General features: G+C 43.3%; 1 protein-coding gene across 5 annotated transcripts in view; it reads left to right on the top strand.

Annotated features, from left to right (window-relative positions):
- Positions 1–2,710: 2,710 nt before the first annotated feature.
- The window catches only part of elavl3 (ELAV like neuron-specific RNA binding protein 3), a 54,728-nt gene continuing 29,670 nt past the window's right edge, over positions 2,711–27,768 (top strand). For 3 of the 5 annotated variants that reach the window (XM_068020806.1, XM_068020805.1, XM_068020807.1), the window contains exons 1-2: positions 2,711–2,963; positions 15,134–15,237. In XM_068020806.1, the coding sequence (XP_067876907.1) occupies positions 2,735–2,963; positions 15,134–15,237 (333 nt within the window). In that variant the 5' untranslated portion in view covers positions 2,711–2,734. The remainder of the gene's footprint in view (positions 2,964–15,133; positions 15,238–27,768) is intronic. The other 2 variants (XM_068020808.1, XM_068020809.1) reach the window with 1 other exon arrangement.

Below are 27,768 nucleotides of genomic sequence, written 5' to 3'. Positions count from 1 at the left end.
ATCGCGTCTGTGCTGGCTCTTTGTTAGAGCTATTCAATTAGTCCCACACTTTTCCCATCTTTTTCTTTATCAAGTATTTATTGAATTCCTTTTTAAAAGTTGCTATCGAATCTGCTTCCACTGTCTTTTCAGACAGTCCATGCCAGATCCTAATTCACACCATTAGAAAAAAATTCTCATGTTGCCTCTAGTTCTTTTGCCGATCACCTTTATCAATTTCCCTTGGTTACCAACCCTTGAGTCACTGGAAACAGCTTCTCCTTAGTCATCCTATCAAGACCTTTGATGAATTTGAACACCTCTTTCAAATCTCCTCTTAACCTTCTCTGCTCTAAGGAAACTCCCAGCAATACTTAGCAACCAGTTATATAGCCGAACAGGCCGAGCCCTGATTGAATATGTCCTTCCCATCCACTCACTGGGGAGCGGCACAAGGCAAGGGAAGAGGAGGGAATAATTATTCCCTCAAGATATTTTTTTTGCAGACATCATCTCTTGGCTGAGGCAGCCGAAACAGGAGCATCACGCCGTACTGTCGACGCAACTGCGTCAAGTCCCACAGCCCTGGCGTCCTACCAAGCAGCTGACCCGGTTGCATTAGCAACACCATCACCTGTGGGGAGCTTCAACTCTTAAAACAAGAAACTGAGACAAGTGTTGCATGTGCAGAATGGACCCTGAATCAGCCCGTTTCAATCGGTCGGAAGGGGAAACAGCTCACACCTTAATTTTAAAAAGAGCCACAGAATTTACAGGAGTATTTCCTTTTGCCCACTTCTCAATTTCACACCCTTAATGCTTTACAAAAAACACAGGCAAATCCAGTAAGGCGCCCAGATTTTCCAAGACTACAAGGGATGACTACAATGATCAAGGTTTGTGGTTTTCAGAGAACAGCTGGAATCATGGAACACAATCTCTAACACAGGTTAAAAAAAAAAAGCAATGGAATAACAGAACTCAACTTATTACCATAAGTCTCGACTATAGGGACTAGCAGCCCCTTTGAAACTTACAGTCAAGGTCATTGGTTTGTTACATTGCATTCCCCAAAACACACTGTTCCAAATCCAACATCACAAAAATGTATTGAGTCACAGTAAACCAGTCGTCCAATTAATTAATGACCCAACAATAATTCACATGAATTGATTACCCACCAGTTCCCCTACATCATCTACACTTGCTTAGCAGCAACCCCTCAAGATAATCATCTCCAATTGCCGCCGATTTCTTTGCAATTCCCAAACCCCTCAACAATAACCCAAGATTTTCCACTATAGAGTATTTTGCCCATGTTCATAAACACACTGCACAAAACGTCACGGTTAGATTTTTCTATTGCACCTCACCATAGACGAGCAATTTATTAATCAAACTTTTAATGCCTCTGGGGCCTTTTATACAAAACCGTGGTGCTCAGTGGGAAAATCTAGCTGCACAGACGTTCATGGGATTTGACGGAAGTTGTTACTTCATGTGAAATAGGGCAAATTGTTCGATTTCACCTGTGCCAAAGGCCATGAGGGAGGGATATCTTCATTAGTCACTGGGTGCTTCATTATGAGACTCTTCTGTAAATCCCACATGGAATGTCAAATGCAGCCTCTGTATTTCCATGACACAACTTTGGTGAAACTGGGCCACTTTATTTTCAGACGGGTGCCCTCCACTCCAGGACAGCTTCAGTTTTGTCCTCGTCGCTTCTAGCACCTGCAACTTACTAACACCCATTTTTAAAGGCCTCCCTTCTTTGGCCAGCTACCAAAAAGCAAGGCTGACTATTGAAGCACATGATGACCTGACAGCTTGGCTCAGCTGCTATCACTCTCGTCACTGGGTCGGAAGGCTGACAGTCTGGTGTAGCACTGGGGGAATGCTGCATTGTCAGAGGCACCCATCCTTCAGACAATGACAAGACATTAAAACAAACCCCTATCTCCCTGCTCTGGTGGATATTAAAGGTCCCACAGTATTATTCAATGAGGAGGAGGAGGACACTCTCCTGGTGCCAGTCAAAATTCCTCTCAACCAACATCACCAATACAGTAAAATTGTAACAGGTTGCTATTTGCCACATGTTTGTGGTGAAATATGGCTGCCTTTCTTGCCAACATAACAACAATTACTACATTCCCAAAGCAATTCATGGGCTTTTCAAATGCTCCAACATGGCAAGGAGCTATAAAATACAAGTACCTTTACCCATCCAGTTCCCACGCCTTCCAATTTAAATGTGTTATGGTCTCCAACCAGTCCCCACCTCGACAATCATGGTTCAGATAAACAACCAAGCAAATGAGAGGATTGGGTTGTGGCCTTTAAGTTCCTGGCATAGTGACACACACCCAGCTCTACAACTGCGTCTCAGGGCCCCATTATTATGAAACAGGTCATATGATGTCAATAGTACTTTTTTCAATTCACCAGCAGCACCTCAGTAGGTATTGTCAATTATTTTGAGAATATTTCTCTAGCATTAAGATGTCACAGACAACACTTTTCTCACCTCTGAGCTTTCACAATTCTCGGTTTTACACATTAACGTGGCATGACCCTTCAAAAGGTGAGAAATGATTTGAGCCTGTTTGGATTTTGAATCTTGCTCCAATCACGTTCTGACTAGGATGCACCTAAAATAATTTTAAAAGACGATGGTTTTTGGTTGTAATTTTCAAGGGCCTTGCTCAAATTCACGACCTTTATCTTTCTACTTTAGCAGATAATCAGCACTATGGAAACTCAGGTGGCAAATGGTCCTACAAGCAACAACACATCCAACGGCCCTTCCCTCAACAGCACAAACTGCTCCATACCAATGATGGCTGGGCCCTCTGACGACAGCAAGACCAATCTCATCGTCAACTATCTACCACAGAACATGACACAGGAGGAGTTCAAGAGCCTGTTCGGCAGCATCGGGGAAATTGAATCGTGCAAACTCGTCCGTGATAAGATCACAGGTAAAACAAAGAATTCCATCACACAATGTTGGTATATAGGGCATGACTTTCTCAATTAAGTCTCCTGTGGATACATTGTCCAAGGGAGTGTGTCAGTCTTGTTCTTTGTCCCTTCACCCTAGCTTCATCTGCCCATCCCAAAGGGTCACACACTTCAAGTCACAGCTACCATTCAAACTCACCTCCTCACAGAAGGAACACCGAGTGCCAATGGAGCACTTCAACTCTGAGGAGGGTTGTAGTTGGACCAAAATGTTACTAGTCCAATTAGTTCTGGGCTGCAGAAGTGCCTTTCTGTTTCCTAAATATGAAAAGGGTAGTTCTGGGGTAGACTGCTGTCCAACAGTCCCCTACCCCAAGCTGAGGCAAGTACAATACCACTGGCAAGCAATATTTGCCATCCAAAAGCGCAGCCACATTTTAGAAGTTTTCGTGGCATAAACTGGAGTAGTGTGTCCAATTCTGGGCGCCACACTTTAGGAAGGATAGCCAGGTTTGGAGAGGGTGCAGCAGAGATTTGCTGGGCACAAGGAACTTGTTCTCCTGAGAGCAGAGAAGTTTACAGGAAGATTTAATTGAGGTGTTCAAAACCATGTAGGGTTTCAATAAGAGTAAAGAAGGAAAATCTGTTTCCAGTGGAAGAGGGGTCAGTAGTTGAAGGATGCAGATTTAAGGCAGTTGGCAAATGAACCAGAGAGGAGATGAGGAGAATTGTTTTTAATGCAGCGAATATGGCAGAGCAGGCTTGAGGGGCCGAGTGGCCTACTCTTGCTCCTAATTCATATCTTCGGGTTATTAAGATCCGGATTGCAATGCCAGAAACGGCGATGGAAGCAGATTCAGTAGCGACTCTCAAAAGGGAATTGGATAAATACTTGAAAAGGAAAAAAGCTGCACGGCTGTAGGCACAATGATACTGGGGATTAAAGATTAAATTTAGAACAGGTTGCATAAAGTTTGCATTCCCTTGAGTTTAGATGGTTGAGGAATGATACAATTGAGGTGCTTAAAAATAATAAAGGGGTTCAATCAGGTAGATCCAGAGAAACTATCTCCTCTGCTGAGGGAATCCAGAACAACTGGACACAATCTTAAAATTATAGGCCCTTCAGGAGTAAAATCAGGATCTTTGCAGAGTAGTAGAAATCTGGAACCCGTTCTCTCTCCCCAAAAGGCAGTGAATGCTGGGCCAATTAATCTTTTCAAGACCGAGTTAAACAGATTAATATTAGATAAGAGTATCAATGGGTCAACGTTGGGTAAATGGAGTTGAGGTACAGAAGTGCTGTGATTTAATTGAATGGCCTCCTCCTGCTCCTACGTCCCAGAATGGGAAAACACTCCCAGATGTGGTACAGCTCGGATCAGATGCAAATGGAGTATCAGCATGTCTCTAACCCAAACGATATCACCTGGCCTAGGAGTGCCAACCTCAGCACTGCTCACTCCAACTTCGCCAATTCGAACACAAAACTCTGTCAAAAAGGGGGTTAAGGTCAGAAGCAGGTTTGGTGAACAGAATTATTCGGCAAAAGTGAGCTATTAGCAGGAAGCTGAGACTTTTCAACTTCTAAACATGACACAATAATTTTTAAAAAAGTGTCCGACAAGCAACAAATCCAATGGTGCATCTATATTTACATACAGTGTCAAACTACAAAGCAGTATTCCTGTTGTTTTCTAAAGTATTTGTAAAATTAACTCCTTAAAAGGGATTCTAACCCTATTTGTACTCCAACTGCAAATAAACAGAGGTGTTTTAAAAAAAAAAGTAATTCTGCAAAACCACATAACTTACATAAACTGGGGAAGAGAAGGATGAGGCCATTTTCTTTACTACTTCCAAGAAGTTTCATGTCACTTCCTGTAGTTGGCAGGAAGTTCTGTTGCATCGCTTACTATGACAAACAGGAAGTTCTACTACAATTTTAGAAACATAATTGTGTACAAAACTTTGTTCAATCAATTATAAATAAAAGACAACTCAAAAGAGAACAGTTTGAAGCCAGCAATGAAAGAAGTGATGCAATTACTTTTACACAGATGCAAGAGAGTGCATATTCTGATTTTTAAAAAAATTCTCATGACAGATATAAGTCCTCTGTTCAAAGGCACAGTTGATAGTTTGAAATTGTGCATCACTGCATACCCAGGCTAGATAAGCACAAAATAAGGGACAGATTCTCAGCATGCAACAGTGTTTTTATCCTACACAGGATCATGTTTCATTACTCTTAACTGTTTGGACATGATGGTTACATCTATAAGATCAATTGCCTGGTTATTTAATCACATTTAGAACTTGGATGAATCCTACAGCCATTCACTATAGATTAGGGATGGAATGAACTGGTTATTTGACAGATGCAGTGCTTTCCTCTCTATCTTTCAATCCTTAATACCTTTGAGTCCCAACTGTACCTGGTATTACCACAGGTATTAAATGGAGTTACCATCATTTGTCATGTCCAAACTGGAGTTGAATCATGGCTTGAGTTCTGAGCTATGTTTCACTGATGATGACAATTCATTGGAACTTTAATGGTCTCAAAACTTCAAGCCTCTGCATCTTGTAACACAGCAGCAAATTAAAAACCGGGCTTTTAGTCTCCTGCTTACCTCTTAGAAATTTCCACTCAGAAACTGGACTGTCTTTGACAAAAATTAGTGACTGGTACTAAATATAAATGCCCATTCACGTGAATGATCAGTTGCCACTGTGGACCAGTGTATCATTATATGTGGAGTGGTAGAACGAGATATCACATATTCATTCTGTGTAGTGCCAGGCACCCCCCCTCAGGGCGGAGGGAACAAATAGGGGGGTAGTTATACCTGGACTCCTCAGTGCCCAGTTTTAGTTTTTAGAGATACAGCACTGAAACAGGCCCTTCGGCCCACCGAGTCTGTGCTGACCATCAACCACCCATTTATACTAATCCTACACTAATCCCATATTCCTACCACATCCCCACCTGTCCCTATATTTTCCCTACCACCCACCTATACTAGGGGCAATTTATAATGGCCAATTTACCTATCAACCTGCAAGTCTTTGGCATGTGGGAGGAAACGGAGCACCCGGAGGAAACCCACGCAGACACAGGGAGAACTTGCAAACTCCACACAGGCAGTACCCGGAATTGAACCCGGGTCGCTGGAGCTGTGATGCTGCAGTGCTAACCACTGCGCCGCCCCACTGAGCTGTGCTCTAAAAGAGCTATCCAATTACTCACATTGCCCTTGCTCTTTCTCCATAGCCCTGCAAACTTTTTTCCCTTCTAGTATATAGCCAAATCTCTTCTGATAGTCACTAATTGAATCTGCTTCCACTGCCCATTCCAGTAATGCATTTCAGATTTTTAAAAAAATTGCATCAGCTTTCTGCTTCTTTTGACAATTATGTTAAATCTCTGGTTCCTGACAGTCCTGCCAGCAGAAGCAGTTTTTTCCTTATTTACACTCTCAGAACACTGCATAGTTATTGAAATTAATAAAATTGTCAGGGATATGATTCAGCAGCATAGCCCCTTTATTGAATCACAGTGGAATACACTGATTCCCATTTCTTTTATTCCTTCTCCCACCGGCCCTTATTCTGAATGAACTGGTGAACTTTACAATTTGCATCAAAAGTAATCAGGGTTGGGCTTTGGCTCTCTTTCGTTTGAAATGTGATCAAGGAGTCTCACAGCAGTACAAGCTGCGGTGACACGTGGCCAAGCCAAGAAAAAGAACAAGGGCAAAAACTGAAAGATACAGCACAGATCAAGGCCATTCAGCCCATTGTACCTGTGCCAGCTCTCTGACATTCTTAAACTGTAGAATTCCCACATTAAACCTCTCCGCCTCGCTACATTTCTCCCATCCTTTTAGATGCTCCTTAAAAACCACCTCTTACATGTCCTAATATCTCCTTATGTGCCTCAATGTCAAATTTTGTTCGATAATTGCTTTCTGTGAAGCGCCTTGGGATGTTTTACTGAGTTAAAGGTGCTATATAAATGAAAGTAGTTGCTGATATTGAAAGAGCTGCCAATTAGTCCCACTCCTCCCATAGCCCTGCATATTTTTCCTTTTCTAGTATTTAGCCAATTCCCTTTTGAAAGTTACTATTGAATCTGATTCCGCCACCCTTTCAGGCAGTGCGTTCCAGGTCACAACAACTCACTGCGTAAAGAAATTGCTCCTGGATTATTTAGCCAATTATCTTAAATCTGTGGCCTTGGTCACCAAGCCTCTTACCAGTGGAAACAGTTTCACAACATCGACTCCATGAAACACCACATGATTTTGAACACCTTTATTAAATCTCCTTAACCTTCCCTGCCCTAATATAATGTGTCAACATAAAAATGGCCAACAACATTAATCTGGCCATATAAATAGGGCGTAAAGAGTTAGATCTAAAGAGACAGTGATAGTGGGCAGTTTTGGGCACTTCGTTATAGAAAGGACAATAAAGCTGCAGAAAGATGTCAGAAGTGGGGTACTTCCGATATGAAAAGATGTTTGGAATCTGGAGCTATTTCCACTAGATCAGAGAGGGTTTAGTCAAGATATTTTTTATTAATAATGAGGGGTTTTGATAGAGTGAACAGGGAAAAACTATTTCCATCTGGTTGGGGAGGTATCTTTTATTTTCTAATGGGATGTGGGTGTCACTGGCGAGAACAACTTTTATGGTCCGTTCTCATTTCACTCGAGGAGGTGATGGTGAACTGCCTTCTTGAATCACTGCAGTCAGTGTGGTTGGAGGTACTCCCACAGTGCTGTTAGGAAAGGAGTTCCAGGATTTTGACCCAGCGACGGTGAAGGAACGGCGATATAGTTCCAAGTCAGGATGGTGTGTGACTTGGAGGGGAACCTGCAGGTGGTGGTGTTCCCATCCGTCTGCTGCCCTTGTCCTTAGAGGTCGCAGTCCAGGATTTGGACGGTGCTGTCAAAGAAGCCTTGGTGAGTTGCTGCAGTGCATCTTGAGAGGAGTCAGTAACAACGTGCCATCAATTTAACAGGAATGTCAGGAGAAATGTCTTTAGACAGAAGGCTCTTGTGTAGATTGCTTTACCAAAGGAAATAATTGAGGTGCAGACAATTACATATTTTAAGGGAAAAGTGGATAAACAGAGAAAGAAACAGGACTATGGGCACAACACAGAGCAGTGAGCAAAGAGCTAGCACAGACTTTAGCTGTAAACTTCTTTGGTCCCGTAGTGACCAATCTCCAAGTGGTGACACGAACCACAAGTACAAAACGTACATAAGACCTCAAATCTGACAGTCACACAATTAGTCCAAATCAGACAATTCCACAACAGCATGTGAAGAGGGGAAGACCCAAGACCACTGGGTTGGAACAAAATATATATATGGATGCCCTTGGGACCTGAAGACAAAATTTAACAATTGAGGTCAGAACCACCAAAAGTATCTTTGCCAAGTCATAACCAATGAGTATGGGTCATAGTTTAGTCCAGACTCCAGGGTAGGATGTTTGAGCTAGTATTGATGTCAAGGGACAATTTCACTGTTCACATAGATGAACTGAAGACTTACTGGTCAACAAAACTCACCATGTACCTAACCTATAGCCCAAAGCAATATTCTTCCTTGGAGTTTTGTAGTTATCTGTCCATTAACATAAAGGTCTTGCATCTGGCACATATCTGTCAAACCTCAGAAGCCACAAGTGTACAAAGAGAGAGAAAGAAGAACTGTAATTTCTTGCTTCTGACCTGGAATTGGAAACTTACATGGAATTGCCAATCAGCAAACTTCCATTGCTGATAGCAACTAAGCTCTAAGTGACATTGAGATGCGCTTATCAACATAAATATGTTGTGGTTTAAAGGGACAGATCACATCAGACGCAGCACTCCCTGAGCAGCAGAAGAATAGATTGTGCACTGAAAAAACAAAGGGGTTGAAATTCATCAAGGGCAGTGATGGCAAATGGGCAAAACCAAATCAATTGCCCATTATATGCCCACTTGAGAGTCAGTTGCATCGTAGCCAAAGGACTGAATGGGAGGAGAACGGACGGCCGATTGAATGGCGTCCATTCCGCCCTCATACCAACTTTGAGTTTCTACCCCAAAATCTCTAAATCTGAGTGAGGGTGGGGAGAAATCCTAAGGTTGAATATTGGGGTGAACAAATTTGCTCTTCAGTTATGGCCTCATGCACATCCCATAATTCCTATGCTGTCTTCAGCTGCCTCGGCGTTCCCTCTTCAACCCTCTCCACATCTTTCTCCTCCTCCTTTAAGACACTTCTTAAAATTTACCTCTTTGACCAAGCTTTTGGCTCTCTGTCCTAATATGTGGTTCACTCTCAAATTTTGCTTGATCATGCTCCTGCGAAATACCTTGGGCCATTTTACTGCGTTAAAGGTGCTATATAAATGCAATTTGTTGCTGTTATTCAGTTGTCTGAAGTCATTAGGGTTTTGCTTTGGGTCTCGACTAAAAGCTCATCCTATAGGCAGTTCTCCATGTTGATGAACCAGATCAAACGCTGTCCTCCAGTTGAAACTCTAGCTTAGCACACTCTGCGAATGATCAGGAACAACAATCAATCAACCGTCTGCTCCCATTAATCTCGATCTTCTCTGTCATGACAAGTCTTTGTGCTCATTCATGGTTTTCTTTCTTGTATTGTCAACTCCCTGTCTGTTGTTACTTTTCCACCCAGGCAACTTCAAGTGCGAATGCACCTTCCTGTCATACACCTGCCACATCGGGTACAAATGTTTACAGCTCTCCCTAAATCACTTCACCATGTCATGGGAAGAGTAGCTGCAGTTAAAAAGGCGGTTTGTGTCGAGGCAGTGTTTCTTTGAAGCGAATTGTCGCTCATCATCCCCTTATTTGGGGAAAGAGGCTGACAAACCAAAAATGCATTGTAGCGACTTGTGTTTCTACAGCACTTTATCAAATCTCTCTGAAATGTCTCAGAGAATTTCACATACGTTCATTTCGAAGTCACTCTCGTGTTGTAGGCAAAATACTGTCTTAGATCCCTGTTATTAATTATTATACTCTCATTTTTAAAACTTTTGTGAAGCTGGGACAGCACTGTTAGAAAAACCAATTTGACACCTTGGTAGGAACTGCATACCTGCTGTGTTTAATCATTAGAACAGTTTAAAAGAGATTAGTTTATGCATTATATGCAATGTTCCACCTGTGAGCTACTTACCAGCTGTGTATTAGCAATGGAGTATCTCTGTATTATGGGATATTATGTCAAACACAATATATCATGTTTGAACATTACACAGGTCTTGCAGCAATTTGCTTGGAAAATAATGGAGACCTGGGAGTGGCACGAGGAAAAGTTTTTTTTGTTTTACGCAGCGAGTAGTTAGGATCTGGAATGTATTGCCTGAGAGTGTGGTGAAGGCAGATTCAATTGTGGCTTTCAAAGGGAAATTGGATAAGCAGCTGAAGAGAAAAAAATTTGCAGGGCTACAGGGAAAGGGCAGGGGACTCGCTGAGTTGCTCTTGCGGAGAGCTGGCACAGACATGATGGGCCGAATGGCCTCCTTTAGTGATGTGACCATTTGACGATTCTGTTCTATGTCCATAACAGAATAATAGATATCTAAGAGTGACTCTAAAGGAGAATTGTAACATCAAGAATTGATGATCATGGATATTTGGGAGTGATTACATGGAGATTATACCAACATTGATGCCTCAATCATGCCCAGTATCTGTTATTCTATGTATAAGCTATATAAATACTTCAACTAGAGTACTTCATGCAATCTATTTTCTGAACATTATGTATTTTACAATTTGCAATAATATAATTGTATTTGGTCACCATATAATGAGATGTGCAAATAATATTGGGCCTGATTTTAACTAAGTGAATGGGTTTTGAGTGAGTTAAAATCAGGTCAATACTTCAGATATCTATTACTGTTGAGTGCAAGTGAGCAGATTATTTGCAAATTTCCCCTCCCCTTTAAGAAGTAGCTGGTATTACATTTTTATGACCTGAATTTTAAAGCTCGAAAATAGTGCTGTGCATCATAGCAAGATAATTAAAGGGATATTCTTGCTATATGAGGAGATGGGAGGGCAGGAGTTCCTGCAAACTTTAGAAATTTGCTGAACCACAGTCTCAATCGGGAATACCTTGGCTCAGAAGGTGTTTGGTTCCTGTCACGCTCCAGAACATGACCACATAATCCCAGCTGACACTCCAATGCAGTGTTGGTAGGAGTGCTGCATTAGTTAAAATGTCATCCCTTGGATAATACATTAAACTGAACCTCAGGTGCCTACTCCACTCAAACCAGTGGGCATTAAAGATCCCAGAGCATGATTTGAAGAACAACGGCAAGTTTTGCCAACGTCCCATGCAACATTCCTCCCTCAGCCTTGACGGCACCTACCAAACCCGTGACATCCACAACCTAGGAGAGCAAGAGCAGCAGGTGTATGGGAACACCGCCACCTCCAAAGTTCTCTCTTATTTTTTGGGGGAGCACATAGACAATTTACTTAATTGTGTGGCCCCTTTAAATTTCTTTGTCCAGCCGGGCACATACAGTAATTTAAAGGGGCCAACTTCTGTGGGGACATTTGGGAGGGAACATTGGTCATCTCCAAGTTCCTCTCCAAGTCACATATCATCCCGACTTGGACATATTACCGTACCTCCATTATCACTGGGTCAACAGCCTGGTGCTCCCCACCTAACAGCACTATGGGAGCACCTTCACCACATGCAGCAGCTCAAGAAGGTGGGTCACCACCACCTTCTCAAGGGCAATTAGAGATGGCAATAAATGTTGCCCTTGCAAGCAATGTTCACATCTCAAGAACAAATTGAAAAAGACCAGAAGCACCTAAAACTGTGTAGCTAGTGCAGAGCTGTGCTGCGTTCTTAAAGTCTTCATTCAATTAACCACAGGCTTCATAGTCAGAGTCAACGCAAACACTGTTTATTGTCTTACTTGTCTACATTGCATGATCTTAGGTCCAAGTCTTTTCCTCACAGCTGTATATGCACTCCGTAAACCATGTGTTCAGTGTGTCTCTCAAAATGGTGTCTCCTTCCTATGTATGTATGATGATGTCATCAGTTGCATTAGTAACCTAGTCTCTTAAAGGTACGGTTTCTTAAAGGTGAAGACACCACTGCACGACATTACAGCTAGCTATTCAGCTTCTTGCTATTCATGGTATCCTGCTGTGCCAAAATGCCCATTGTGTTTTTAATAACAAGAGTTCCAACACTTCAAACCAATTCACAGTGTGCCTCTGACTCAAAGTTGTGAATTCAAGGCCCGTTCCACAGACTTGAGCACAAAATCTAGGCGGAGACTCCAGTGCAGTTCTGAGAGGGTGCTGCACTGTTGGAGGCGCCGTCTTTTTAACGAGACCGTTAAACTGAGGCCCCTGTTCAGGAGGTAACATCTCACATTTTTTTCAAAGAAGAACAGAAAATTCCCATCTCGTCCCGATCAATAATCACCATTCATTGAACACCACCAAAGAAAAACCGATGAACTGGTTATTTATCTCACTTGTTGTTTTGCTGTGCACAGATTGGCAGCTGCAGTTTGCCTGCAAAGCTCAAAACTAATTCATTGGTTATGAGGCACTTAGGGACAGCCCGAGGACATGAAAGGTGCTACGTGGATGCAATTTCATCCTTAGTTTTCTTTTAAAGTGCATAAATTAGCAAAGCAAATAACAGGCAGCCCACATTATGGATCCTGTGCTGTCCTTCTCTTGCCCACTGCTTGGGTAGGGGAGACAGTGGTGTAGTGGTAATGTCACTGTAACAGTAACCCAGAGGCCCCCGGTTAATGCCCAGGGGACACGGGTCCAAATCTCACCACAGCAGCTGGTGGAATTTAAATTTAATTGATTAATAATAATCTGAAATTGAAACTAGTCTCAGCAATGCTGACTATGAAACTATCATCAATTGTCGTAAAAACTCATCTGGTTCACTAATGTCCTTTTGGGAAGGAAATCTGCCATCCTGACCTGGTCTGGCCTGCATGTGACTCCAGACCCACAGCAATGTGGTTGACTCTTAACTGCCCTCTGAAATGGCCGAGCAAGCCTGTCAGTTGTCAAGGGCAATTAGGGATGGGCAACAAATGCTGGCCTTGCCAGCGACGCCCACATCCCATGAAAGAATTTTTAAAAATGACAGATGGCCAGTGCAACACAGTAGTTAACAAAAGGTTTAAACTTACAGGGGGTGGGCCTGAACTGAAACTTTGCGTACATGTTCCCAGGGAAAGCAGAAAGCATCAGTTTTCCGAGGGGATTTGATTGGCCTGCAAACCTTTGCCACTGATTGTATCACAGCTCTGTACACTGCACTGCAATTTGTGCGATATCACCATGGCAACAGTGCTCCTTGACAAAAATAGCACCACAAAATCCCCACAAAAGATTTTTAGAAAACCCAACTGTAAAGGGCAGCAACCCCATTAAAAAAAATTATTTTGCAAATCTGTGTTTCTGAAACATTACAACACAGACTGTTTTTGAAATACATCATCCATTTTCAGAAGAGATTTGCTGACTATTGTTTTCTCCTCGAAGGTGCAACCCCTTTGAAGGCAAATGGTGACTGAAATATTCCCGACACTGTTTTCTCGCTTTGCCTGGGAAGTTGTTGTTGTGGTAAATGAGTAGTTTGCTTTCTGGGATTGAGCAATGATCAAGATGACTTTCCACAGTCGGATCATCAACTCTGGTTGTCAAATTCCCAAAGCTTTCACCACATGACCTCTGGCCTCCACCTGCCCCGCCCCCACACTCTCGCCATTGGTTGCCCATCATGTCCATCCACAAGGTGCCCCACCCTCCCACACCAATCAGAAAGCAAGTACATTATTCATTACCTGATTGGATGATGCTTGACTACCAGTCAAAGAGGCTTCATTCCCATCGCCCACATTTTTAAGACTAATAAAAAGGGTTCAATTTTTTAATATCCCTATGAATTTTCTCCTGGGTGTTCTTCGCAGCAATGTCCTGGAGATTATCCTTTAATTCCTGGAGACTGCAGGGAAACCCTGAAAATTGGCAATCTGAGTCCATGATGAATTAATGTGGGAAAATGTGAAGTTGTTCACTTTGGCAGGAAGAATAAAAAAGCAGAGTATTACTTAAACGGAGAACAACTGCAGAATTCCGAGATGCAGAGGGATCAAGGTGTTCTAGTGCAGGAGTCACAAGACGTTAGTACAGCAAGTAATAAAGAAAACTAATGGAATGCTATCCTTTATTATGAGAGGAATTGAAAATAAAAGTAAGGATGTTTTGCTTCAATTATACAGGGCATTGGTGAGACTACATCTCGAATACTGTGCGCAGTTTTGGTCTCCTTATATAAGGAAGGATATAAATGCGTTGGAGGCACTTCAGAGGAGGTTGACCAGATTGGTACCTGGAATGAGCGGGTTGTCTTATGAGGAAAGGTTAGACAGACTGGGCTTTTTTTCACTGGAGTTTAGAAGAGTGAGGGGAGACTTGATTGAAGTTTATAAGATCCTGAACAGTCTTGACAAGGTGGATGTAGACCTATTGTGGGTGAGTCCAGAACTAGGGGGCACTGTTTTAAAATTGGAGGTCGCCCTTTTAGGACAGAATGAGGAGAAATATTTTCTCTCGGGTTGTGCACCTTTGGAACTCTCTGCCTCAGAAGGTGGTGGAGGCGGGATCATTGAATATTTTTAAGGTGGAGGTAGATAGATTCTTGTCAGGCAAGGGAATCAAGGGTTATCGGGGGTAGAGGTGAGAGAGTGGAATTCGAAACACAAACAGATCAGCCATGATCTTTTTGAATGGTGGAACAAGCTCGATGGGCCAAATGGCCTACTTCTGCTCCTAATTCATATGTTTGTATGTTCGTACGTATGTCTGTATGAACTCATGGGTACCACTCGTTTGCATATGAGGGTCCTTGAGCAGTGAAAATGGCGGTTTGAGAGTTTGGGTCTAAGCGATACCGATGGCGTCAAGACTTCCTCGGCATTGTGCAGGGAATTGTGAACCCCGCTCCTGACAAAGAGAGTTTGTGATGTTGCCACACGAGATGTAACCGGGAGAATCTTCCCCCTTTGGTAAAGTCTTGCGTTTCCTGCTGGGACCTGAACTCTTTTATACTTCTCTGTCTCCTTCTAGGCCAGAGTTTAGGATATGGTTTCGTAAACTATGTGGATCCAAATGATGCAGACAAAGCCATTAACACCTTAAACGGACTCAAGCTGCAAACTAAAACTATCAAGGTAGGCACAGAGCTTGTCATGATTTTTTTATATTTTACTCACACCCTGTATTTGATGCATTTAAAGGGAAGCTAGATGAGCACACGAGGGAGAAAGAAATGAAGGATATGTTGATAGGGTGAGATGAAGTAGGGGCAGGAGGAGACTCAACTGGAGCATAAACACCAACATGGACCAGTTGGGCCGAATGGCCTATTTCAGCTTGTGCTGTACATTCTATGTAATTCGATGGATTTTGCTGTGATTTTGCCATTAGATATAACTCAAAAAAAAATAAAAGTTACTTTGTTGATCATCCTGCTGATCCTGGCTCCTGTTTCCAATCCTGTCAGCTTTTGCCTGGCTGGGGACCCACCGCACCTTTTCCCATCACCCCCGTTTCTCTGTCCCGCACTTCTCTTCCCCACCACGCACCCCCCCGCTTCCCCGCCCCAACCCCCACCTCTCTCCCAACCCCTGTTCCTCCCGAACCCAGCTCCTCCCCAAATAAAATTTCAGGGCTTGAGACTGATAAATTTTTGTTAAACCAGGGAAATTTAGGCTTATGGAACCAAAGCAGGTAGATGGAGTTAGGATACACAAATGAGCTACAATCTGATTGAATGGAGGAACAGGCTCGATGGGCTGAATGGCCTCCTGTCCCTGTGTTCCTACAAGAGGAGATGAACAATAGACCCAAATAGGGATGAGTATTGGGAAATAAGAGTAGAAAATATTGTGACGGTGCGGTACCAGAAGACTTAATCATTAAATGTGCCACAGAAATAAGTGGGGAAAAATAGATTCTAGAATGTTCCAGAAAGTCTCCTCACTCTCCACCTCAAGCCTCAGGTTAAAATGGCGGATGCGACCCCAATGACATCATCGGAACCCAATCTGCATATTTAAAGAGGAACCGTCTCACCACAAACCCCCCCCCCTCAACCCCCTCCCACCAACCTCACTGTTGGAGCCTCGTGTCCTTGCTCCCTGAAATGTTCAAATTGCAGTCAGGCTGATCGGAGGGGCAGGAAAGGAGTGGGTAATGCCCCTGTTCAATTTTACCCTCCAACACTTCACGCCCCACCAGGCCTGGTTTTCATCACGCAGAGGTGGGGAGAGTTAAAATCGGGCCTGCAGGCACGACAGTGAAGGCCACACGTCGAATAATTACTCACTGGGGAGAGTCACACATGAAGAATTGTCACTTGGACGAGATGAGGAAAGAGAGGTGTCAGCATCCATAACCCTAGCAAGAGTCAACAACGTTCAGTTCGCAAAACAAGAAGCATTAATCCGCCAAGGAATTGCACAATGATCATGACAATGAATGCCGTGATTAAGTCACACAGGCGTCTATTTATAATGCAGTCAGAGGAGATGGAAGATTCTGGTCCTGTGCTATTTTGGGAAAAAATGGTTTAAAGCAATGCGTCAGATCTTCAGTGAGCTGTCACAGCGACTCAGTACCAACTGCAGGAGCTCCAGATTTTCTTGTGCAATTATTTTTTTTTTTGAGCTCAATATCTTTCCATACAAACCTTCGGAGTAGGGAGCAGGTGGGGCTCAGAATTTGCACGACTTTTCCTACTGCTGTAAAGAACTCGATAGGCTTTATACTGCGGAGCTTAGACTGTGAGAGCTGATCAGAAGTGCCTCCTCGGCACAATTACGTAGAATTTACAGCACAGGAGCAAGCCATTTGCCCCAACTTGTGTTTACGCAGCATCCATCCTATTTATCTAGCTCCACCAACATATCCTTCGATCCCATTCTTCCCCAATTAGCTTCCTTTTAAATGCATCTATGCTTTTTGTCTCAACCACGCCTTGTGATAACAAGACCCACAGTCTATCCTCCTACAAACACGCACGAGTACAATTCTGACGGGGCTTAAATTATACAACATCTTCCGTGAACAATTGTCCCAAGGTGCTTTTCCGGGGTGGATGGGAAACCAAGAGGTTTGTCGGAGTTTTTGAAGACGAGAGATGTAGAACGAACCTTTATTTAATAAGCACCTTCCACATTCTCAGGACATCCCAAAGCACTTTGCCAGCACTGACGTACATTTGAAGCATAGTCACTGCTGTAATATAGGAAACACAGCAGCCACATTTGTGCATAGCAAACTCCCACAAATAGCAATGACGTAAATGGCCAGGCCAAGATACGGGGGGCGGGGAGGGGGGGAGAGGGGGGACCTTCCCCAGCTCGTTCTCATATAGTGTCATGTGATCCTTTATAATGTCTGAGGTCTTAATTTAACATCCCATCCATGTGGGAACACCTCTGACAGTGCAGTACACTGTGAGTGTCAGCCTAGATTTTTATTTCTGGTATGGGGCTTGACTCCACAACATTTTGACTCAGGGACAAGAATGCACTAGGCCCCAGTTGACTCAAGAGGCTGAATGAGAGAATTCCAGAGTTCGGGGGCTCAAAATCAAGACTGGAAAAAGGGAGATGATCAAAAAATAGGGTAGATAGAAATAAACTATTTCCTCTGGTGCGGGAGTTCAAAACAAGGGGGCATAACCTCAAAATTAGAGCCAGGCCATTCAGGAGTGACGTCAGGAAGCACTTCTTCACACAAAGGGTAGAGGTATTCAAAATCATGAGGGGTCTGGACAGAGTAGGCAGGGAAAAAACTTGTTCCCACTCGTGAAAGGATCAAGAATGAGAGGGGACAGATTTAAGGTAATTGGCAAAAGAAGCAATGGCGACATGAGGAAAAACTTTTTCACGCAGCGAGTTGTTGGGATCTGGAATGCACTGCCTGAGAGTGTGGTGGAGGCAGGTTCAATCGAGGTATTCAATAGCCAATAAGACTGTTAAACGGGAAGGAAGAATGTGCAGGGCTATGGGGAGAAGGCAGGGTAATGGCACCAAGTGAGTTGCTCATTCAGAGAGCTGGTGCTGACACAATGGGCCAAATGGTTTCCTTCTGTGCTGTAACAATTCTGTGATTCTGTGATGTGAAATCTGAAACTCTCTTCCCCAAAAAGCTGTTGAGGCTGGGGGGGTCAATGGGAATTTCAAGACTTGAAAGTGATAAATTTTTGTTAAGCAAACGTGCTTTATGCTTATGGAACCAAAGCATATGGATGAAGTTCAGGTACAGATGAGCCATAACATTGAATTACAGAACAGACTTAAGGGGCTGGATGGCCTCCTCCAATTCCTATGTTCCTACTAGAGGAGATGAACAGTAGATGCAAGTAAGAATGAACATTGGGAAATGGGGCTTGAAAATATTGTGATGGTGAGATACTTAAAGACTTAGGCCGAGATTTTACCCTAGGCGGACAGGAGCCGGCCACTGACCAAAAAGTCGGTGGCGAACCCGCTTCTGCCTGGCCTGGGGATCCGACCTGTATTTTGTGTGTCCCAGGGCTTGAAAAATGAAAAGTAAAAACTTCAGCATAATTACAATCTCGACAGATTGCTAACATATAATGTTGATGGTGTACGGATTGCAAAAATTAGAACTTTGGCTATCGCCTCAGTCTGAGGCGGGACTTCCATCCGCTTAAGGTAGGAAGTCCCGCCTAATGGAGCTGCTGGCCTATCAGCGGGCCGGAAGCTCTCTGTCCCAGCAGCGCCACTGGGAGCGGTGGCCACTGCTGCGACTGCACCCAGCATCGCAAAGATGATGTCGGGGAACCCCGGAACGGAGGTAAGTTTTTGTTGCCTTGCCGGGGTGATCGGTTGTGCCCCGGCTAGGCAATGTTGGTCAATGTTGGCCAGCGTAAAGTGGCGGCGGAGGCGGGAGTGGCTCGGGAAGGGCCTCCGGAGCCACCCGCTCCATTTTACGCCATCCCTCTGCCACCGTCCCGCTCTTCGGGGAAGGTAAAATTCAGCCGTTAATCATTATAAATGTACCACAGTATAAGACACAGAAATAAGTGAAACAGAATAGATTCCAGAATTTTCCAGAAATTCCCCTCAAAGAATTGGATTGTCCAAATCAAAAGTGGACAAGAGTCAACCCACAAAGAATTATCGTGGTCAGCTTAGAAATTCCTAATAGGAACATAGGAGTAGGAGTAGGCCATTCAGCCCATCGAGACTGCTCCGCCATTCAACATGATCATGGCTGATCATCCACTTCAATACCTTTTTCCCACACTATCCCCATATCCCTTTATGTCATTGGTATTTAGACATCTGTCAATCTCTGCTTTAAACATACTCAATGACTGAGCTTCCACAGCCCTCTGGGGTAGAGAATTCCAAAGATTCACAACACTCTGAGTAAAGAAATTTCTCCTCGTCTCGGTCCTAAGTGGCTTGCCCCTTATTTTGAAATTTTGTCCCCTGCTTCCAGGGGAACCATTTTAGCTGCATCTACCCTGTCTATCCCTTTAAGTATTTTGTAAGTTTCAATGAGATCACCTCTCATTCTTCGAAACTCTAGAGAATACAGGCCCAGTTTCCCCAATCTCTCTTCATAGTACAGTCCCGCCATCCTGGGAACAAGTCTGGTGAACCTTTGTTGCACTCCCTCTATGGTAATAGTATCCTTCTTAAGATAAGGGGACCAAAACTGCACACAGTACTCCAGGTGTGGTCTAACCAAGGTTCTATACAATTGAAGCAAGACTTCACTACTCCTGTACTCAAATCCTCTTGCGATAAAGGCTAACATACCATTAGCCTTCCTAATTGCTTGCTACACCTACATGCTAGCTTTCAGTGACTTATTGACAAGGACACCCAGGTCCCTTTGTACATTTACGCTTTCTAATCGCTTACTATTTAATGTGATGGTACAGTCAGTGAAGGCTCCATTCAGTGTGGAACTGGGCCATACAGAAAAGGAAGATCCCATATTCTTTCACTGGATTGTATTGCGTTGGAGTTGCAAAAGGCCTCAGCAGAGGCCAGACTAGACCCAGGGGTAGGAGTAAAAAAATCAGCCAGGGTCTTACTCTTGATTGCTGTCGATAACAAATGTCTATAATTCAACTCAGCTGTGATTCCTTCCTCCACCAACAACCCCCCCCACCCTCCTGCCACTCCACTATCACCACATGGTTTACCAAGAACAACAACTTGCATTTATATAGTGCCTTTAACATAGTAAAATGTCCCATGGTGTTTCACAGGAATGTTATCAGCCAAATTTTGACACCGAGCCATAGAGAGATAATAGGCCAGGTGATCAAAAGCTTGGTCAAAGAGGTCGGTTTTAAGGATCACCTTAAAGGAGGAGGAGAGTTGGAGAGGCGGAGAGGGTTAGGGAAGAAATTCCAGAACTTAGGATCCAGACAGCTGAAGGCATGGCCGCTAATGAAAAGACAAAGGAAATCAGGCATACACAACAAACCAGAGGAGGAACACAGAGATCTCGGAGGGCTGTAGGGCTGGAGGAGGTTACAGAGTTAGGGACCGGGGAGGCCATGGAGGGATTTGAACACAAGGAAGCTAATTTTAAATTTAAGGTGTTGTTGGACTGAGAGTCAATGTAGGTCAGCGAGCACAGGGGTGATGGATGAACAGGACTTGGTGCGAGCAGAGTCTTAGATGAGCTGAAGTTTAAGAAAGTTTCGCTCACTCTTTAGACTGGTACATAAAGAATGAATGCTTGGAGAAGTACTGGGGACTGTGGAGCCCAGTATAAGCAGGCTGAGAAGAGGGAAGGTCATGTACATTATAATGAGGGTCGTGAATGGATGGAGCAGATTGCCCAGAGAATTGGATGAAAAGATACCTAAACTTTAACCAACAGCACTTAAAAACAGACTATCTGGTCATTATCCCATTACTGTTTGTGGGAGCTTGCTGTGCACAAATCAGCGACTGCATTTCCTACATTACAACAGCAGTTACACTTCAAAAGTACTTTGAGACATCCAAAGGTCATGAGAGAAACTATATAAATAGAGGCTCAGTCTTTCAAGGAAAATAGGCTGTTTTCTTTTAAAATCATTTAGGGTTATTGTCCCCTCAAAGCGACAAGCCAGATTTGGCGAATTAACCTCAACCTGGCACAATCCAGGCCAATTTGGAACAGAGGGGCTTTTCAACACTCGGCTATTGTTCTCTGAAAGCTGTTAAGTGTCCTCCGTTTCACATATGTTCTTACCCACGTGTAAGAAAGCAAGCACAAATCACCCAATAATGAATGTCTCTAAATGACTGGTGTGTATTTCAATCGCCCCAGGCGTGTCAAATCCCATTTCTTTACTCCCCAGTGATGGCGTCATCCCCACAGTGAGTTGGCCTCGCAATTAGCTTCTCTGTGTAGCAGATGGGACCCCCATCAAATCTGTTCCGGACTCCTGGCTGCCAGTTAATTACAATCATACAAAAATGGGTAGCTGACCCTACAGTGCTCTGTGGCTTCTTGGCCTGAGAGAAATTGTGCCTTTGCTGTAAGGGTGGAAGGGAAAGGAGAGGGGGAGGGGCACAGATTGCACCGATTTTACCAAATGAAAGACTTGCATTTATCTAGCGCCTTTCATGACTTCACTATGTCCTAAAATGCCTTTTTTATTCATTAGTTTGCGGGATGTGGGCGTCACTGGCTAGGCCAGCATTTATTACCCATCCCGAATTGCCCTTGAGAAGGTGGCGGTGAGCTGCTGCAGTCCATGTGGGGTAGGTACACCAACAGTGCTGTTAGGAAGGGAGTTCCAGGATTTTGACCCAGCGACAGTGAAGGAATGGTGATATAGTTCCAAGTCAGGATGGTGTGTGGCTTGGAGGGAAACTTGCAGGTGGCTATACAGCAAATTAATTAAATTTCTCAAGTGCAGAGTCTGTTTTCTTGTAGAAAACACGGTATTTAATTTGTGCACAGCAAGCTTCCACAAACAGCAATGAGATAAATGACCAGATAATCTGTTTTTATGTGTCGGTTGAAGGATTAATATTGGCCAGAACACTGGGGACGAACCACCATTCTGGTCTTCAAAATAGCACAATGACATCTCTTTCATTCACCCAGATGGGGCCTCAGTTTAGCATTGCATCCAATCAACTGCATCTCCAACAGTGCAGCACTCCCTCAGCGCTGTACTGGGAGCATCAGCCTGGATCATGTGCTCAAGTCTCTGGAGTGGGACTTGAACTCACAATCTTCTGGTTCAGAGGCAACAGTCCTACCCACTGAGCCAGGGATTACGCTTTTATAGCCTCGGACATGAAGGGAAAACTGAGAGGGGCGAAGGGGCTCTGCATTTTTTTTTTAGATCCTGGGAAAAAATGAGGAGCGCGGGAGGTCATGTCACAAGTCTTTGCTATGAGGATTAAGAGAAGAGCATGTGAGAGAGTATCCTCAGGGCTTTAGAGCAACAGAGGGGTATGTCCAGAGGGATGATATTTGATGTATTGACAAGACCAAGAAAGATTACGATGGTGCAAGAGATTTGAGAGAAAGTTTGGCTGACAGGAGTTAAGAGTGCAAGAGAAGAGAGACTAAGAGATTCTTCATCTTGGTGGGGGAGAAGAACATTTAAGCTTTCTTAAGTCAAAAGGGGCACAATACCAAGTGAACATAGCTGGGATGCATTAGGTAACGAAATATTGCAAATCACTAATTTTCATCCTTTTTCATTTGACATTGGAGCCACACAGATCTATCGCAGACAACAGGTTGCCACAGATGCGAATAAATCGATGGCTAGTCTAAAGCTTCCTGATTTTTTTTTAGCCTGAGAGGCAATCAAAAAGTGGGAGGAGTGAGACACACACCAGAGTGAGGGCACACGACCGATTTAATTTACAGTAGATGCAGAATATAAACGCGCAAAACTGCAGAAGTTTCTCGTGTGCTGACCTTTTACCGACCCCTCCCCCGCGCACCCGAAGAAAAAATATTTTCAACACTATCCTGCTTCATCCTCATTTAATTTTTTTAAAGGCGCAGAGGCCAGAAAAGATGTTCGTGCGCTGGAGGTTGCCATGGAGACGTAGTTCCCTTAAGGTTAATTTATGAAACATTTTGTACCTCATCCCGTGGGGGTGTAGCTGTAATGACTGCCTTAATTCATAACGTGCACCTTTCCTTGTCTTTATGTGTGTTGGATTAGAGGAGCATCACTTTAAAAGCCAGTTTGCCTGACAGATGGAAGAACCGCATTATTACCATGGCAAAATTAGCTTGGGAATTCTCCTGGGATGGAGACGGCTTGTATAGTGAATGTGTGACGGATTATGGGTAGGTCACTGCAGCAAGGCTCTTTTACACAATCTGTTCTATGTAGCAGGCAATTAATGGCTTGTTTTAACAGGATCAGTAGCATCAGCTGAGAAAGAGATTCTAACCTATTTCTTTACACTATGTAATAACAGAGTGGTAGGATTTAGTTTCGATTTAGCTTGAGTCTTTTTCAAATTGAACACGTTGGAATACTTACCATTAGCAGTTTTCAGTTGGATATGTAGTTAATTGCTTCCAATTTTGTTTGAAAATATTATTAATGTAGGTTTCCAATGGAGTTGAGGTCCAGAGCAGCCACGATCTAATCAAATGGAGGAACAGAATTGAGGGGCTGAATGGCCAACTCCTGTTCCTATTGTTATGACCGAGGCGGGAGGAGTGCACTGTTTTTCGAGTTCCACTTCTCCACAGGTCACAACATATCTTGAAATTTTTTCCCCAGTTACTGATAGACAAAAATAGAGTCTATTTTTGTCCCAGAATAAAATACACCTTTAATAAACAGCAAAATTATCGGTTTATTATAAAACAAAACATAACCAGCAATGAAGCAAAGTGTTAACACACAGATTGTAATATAAAAGTTCCTTTTTTATCTTAGCCCCTCATATACACACACACACACACACATACATACACCGGTTAACCGAAAAAATAAAGAGTGTTGAAGAAAAAAGAGAAGATATGGAAAGATGTCAGATGTGCTTTGTTTTGGTTTGGCGTCCCAAGTACGTGTAAATGGTGGTCACTGGGATCATCGTAGAACAGTTCTTGTCAGGCAACACTGAAGATCAGTTTGGGTAGGCTTTCCAGGAAAAATGCAGCAAAAGGGGTTTCAGGCAGTTTCTTTCACTTGCTGCTCAGAGCTTCTCAAAGAGGTGGAACAAGCTGAGGTGGGGCTTGCTCCCTTGGCACATTTTCTCCAACTGTCTTTTTAACACTGTCCATATCACCAACTCACTGTCCAAAGCAAAGCCAAAACGATGTCACAAGAATCAAGCCTCCTGACTCCTATAAATCTTGACCTGTCACTTCTTCGTAAACATCTTTCCCCAAGTCAAAAAAAAGCCTTGCTAAATAATTATCTGAAGATAGGTGCTTTCCAGTAAGGGTTTGTGTTTAGCACTCCTTGATTCTTCCAGTAACTGTTGTTTACAAGCTCAGTCCAAAAGCCCTTCTGATAACCTCTTTTTAAAAACCCCAGGTACCAGCATCTATGGAATCTTTTTTCAGTTTTAACACACAAATCCTCATAATTTAACAAAAAAAATGGAAGCACTTGTAACACCTCCACCCTCGCAGGAATGGAACACGATTTTTAAATACGTTTCATTACAAAGTATGGAAAAACAGAAGATGAAAAATTTTAAAACACATTCATTCTCATTCATTCTTTACCCGCTGTTAATACAATTCTGCTTTGTACCATCTTTGCACTCAGATAACTCAAAGCAAAGTTAGATTCTAGATAAAGCATTATTTTTGCCCACAATGTGGATAATATTTAAGTGATAAGGTTGCTATAGTAAACTCCATCGGAATAGTTTGGTATTCTGGTTTTTGAATTTTTCCACAAAGGCTAGGGGCTTATGATCAGTGTAAATTTGTGCCTCTCTGTAGTCGTGGTGGACATAGATTTCAAAATGCTTAAAAGCCAATACTAAACCTAAGGTTTCTTTTTCCACTGTTAAATATCTTCTTTGGTGTCAATTTAGCTTTTTGGAGAAGTATCCCACTGGTCTTTCTATAACTTCATCGTCTTGTAACAGGACTGCACTGGCCCCCAGGTCACTAGCATCAATTGCTACCTTGAAAGGCTTAGTGAAATTTGGAGCAGCCAACACTGGTTCATTTATCAAAATGGCTTTCAGCCTCTCAAAAGATGTTTGGTACTCTCCTGACCACGCTACCTTGGTTTTCTTTTTCTGTAGAAAATCTGTCAGTGGAGCAGCTATAGTACAAAATTTGGTATAAACTTGCGGTAGAAACCACACATCCCCCAAAACCTCATGATTTCTCGATTAGTCTTAGGAGTAGGGAACTCCACCAACGCTTGTACTTTTGCTATTCTTGGCAACACTTGTCCTTGCCTAACTATATGCCCGAGGTAGGTTACTCTTGCCTTTGCAAACTCACTTTTGGCAAGGTTTATTACTAAATCAGCCAATTGTAATTTTCTGAACAGAGCTTCTAGTTGTTCCAAGTGGTCCTTCCAAGTGTCACTGTATACCAGCACATCATCAAGGTAAACCGCACACTTGGAATACTGGCTACCACTTGGTTCATTACTCCCTGAAAAGTGGCTGGGGCATTTTTTTTACCCTGAATGGCATCAGTCGGCATTGGAAAAGACCGTCTGGTGTTACAAAGGCTGCTTTAGCTTGGGGTGTTAAAGGAACCTGCCAGTATCCCCCTTACCAAATCTATTTTTGTAAGAAATGTGGCACTGCCTACTCTGTCAATACAGTCTTGAAGCAACAAATTGGGTAGGAATCTGTCTTTGTTATTGCATTAACCTTTCTGTAGTCTATGCAGAGTCTAGTTGAACTGTCAGGTTTAGGCTCTAACACCACTGGGGAACTCCAGCTGCTTTGACTGGGTTCAATTAGGTGGTTTTCCAGCAAGTACTGGATTTCTGCTTTTACCTGGGCCTGTTTATTTTATTTTATTTATTTTATTTAGAGATACAGCACTGAAACAGGCCCTTTGGCCCACCGAGTCTGTGCCGACCAACAACCACCCATTTATACTAACCCTAAAGTAATCCCATATTCCCTATCACCTCCCTATACTAGGGGCAATTTACAACGGCCAATTTACCTATCACCTGCAAGTCTTTTGGATGTTTCTCTGGACACATCATGTGTGGCTAAGCTTGTACACCCTGGCTTGTCCCTACAGACTCTTTTAAATGCTGTGAGTAGCCTTGTTAGGTCTTCTCATTGTTCTGCATCTAAATATGAAAGCATAGTGTCCAATCTCCCCCACAATTCAGTATTAGCTAACCAGATAGTAGAAGGTTCAATCTGAGAATTTTCTAGGCCTCCTTCTGCCTCATCCTCACTATCTCTTACAGTCTTCTCTGTCCCTACTACCTGACATACCTGTGCTTGCTCATTGTCCTCCCGGCGATACTTGGGCGGTACCACTATCTGGTGAATAACCGTCCATTCTTCATCCGCAGGCCTGTGAGGAGGTCTCCACTTCCTCCTCAGAATCCCATTTTTAATATAGTATCCTTCCAGAACTCCCTTTGCCTCAGCTTCAGTTAGAGCTGATTGTGCCACTTTATTTAACTCTGGTTCGGCTTGCTGAGCCTTGATCCGAGAAGACTTAGTAAATATTTCCTTCGGATTATCCAAATCCCCAAAGAAAGTTCCAGATATTCGACTATCTGACTGGTGCCAATTTTGCCTCCAACAATGGAATTTGTTTAGCCATTGCTTGAGTCACTGCACTTGAAGGAAAAATTCCTGGAACTTTTTCCTGCAACTGTTCTGTCTCTTTAACTTCACATGGTTTTTCCGTGACTACTGGAGAAGCTACTACCTTTGCTCCAGCTAAAACATTCCCCAGGAGTAGGTCAACTCCATCTACTGGCAAACTATGGACAACTCCTATAGTTTCTGTTCCAGACATTAGGTCACACTCTAGGTGCACCCGATACAAAGGTACATACTCCCCACCAATACCACTCACTAAAACCTTGGCATTCAGTGCACTGTCTGGTGGAATAATTATGCCTTTCCCCAGCAAAAGAGCTTGGGTGGCTCCTGTATCCCTAGGTATAACGACAGGTTTACCTGTCTCACTTGAGGGATAAGGAGTTACTTTTCCTTTTGACAAGGGTTCCCTATAACTCTCAGGTATCTTATTCATGTCCACTGCACTCATAGTGGTTTTGGTATCTGGTCTTACAGTTGCAGTCAGAGCTACAGCCTGATCTGTCATACTCTCGATCAGGGCCCTTTCTCTGCATTGGCTTTGTGTACACTGATAAGTCCCATGGATTGACCCCGCAACTTCCAGCATTCTGCACAAAGATGTTCCACCTTGTGACAATGGAAACACTTAGGCTTGCAGACCTCACTTCCACCCTCAGCTTCTTCCTTTATGGCCTGGGGAGGAGATCCCAGGCCATTCCCAGCTGTTCTTTCTTGTCCCCAACTACTTGCCTTCCTTTCACCCTCCCACCTTCTATCCTTCTTGGTTTTATCGGGATGACGGACAAAGACTTTGGGCTTATAAACAGGCTTGTAATCATCAGCAATTTCTGCTGCCTGTCTGGCCACTGAAACCTTCTGGTTTTCTACAAAGGTTCTCACTAACAGAGGGAGTGAATTTTTTAATTCTTCCAGGAGAATTAGTTCTGTAAGGTTCTC

This window comes from Heterodontus francisci, chromosome 43, assembly GCF_036365525.1.
Source record: "Heterodontus francisci isolate sHetFra1 chromosome 43, sHetFra1.hap1, whole genome shotgun sequence".
Classification (NCBI taxonomy): Eukaryota; Metazoa; Chordata; class Chondrichthyes; order Heterodontiformes; family Heterodontidae; genus Heterodontus; species Heterodontus francisci.
Note: the sequence above shows the minus strand (reverse complement) of the source record. Positions and strands in the feature narration are given on the sequence as shown.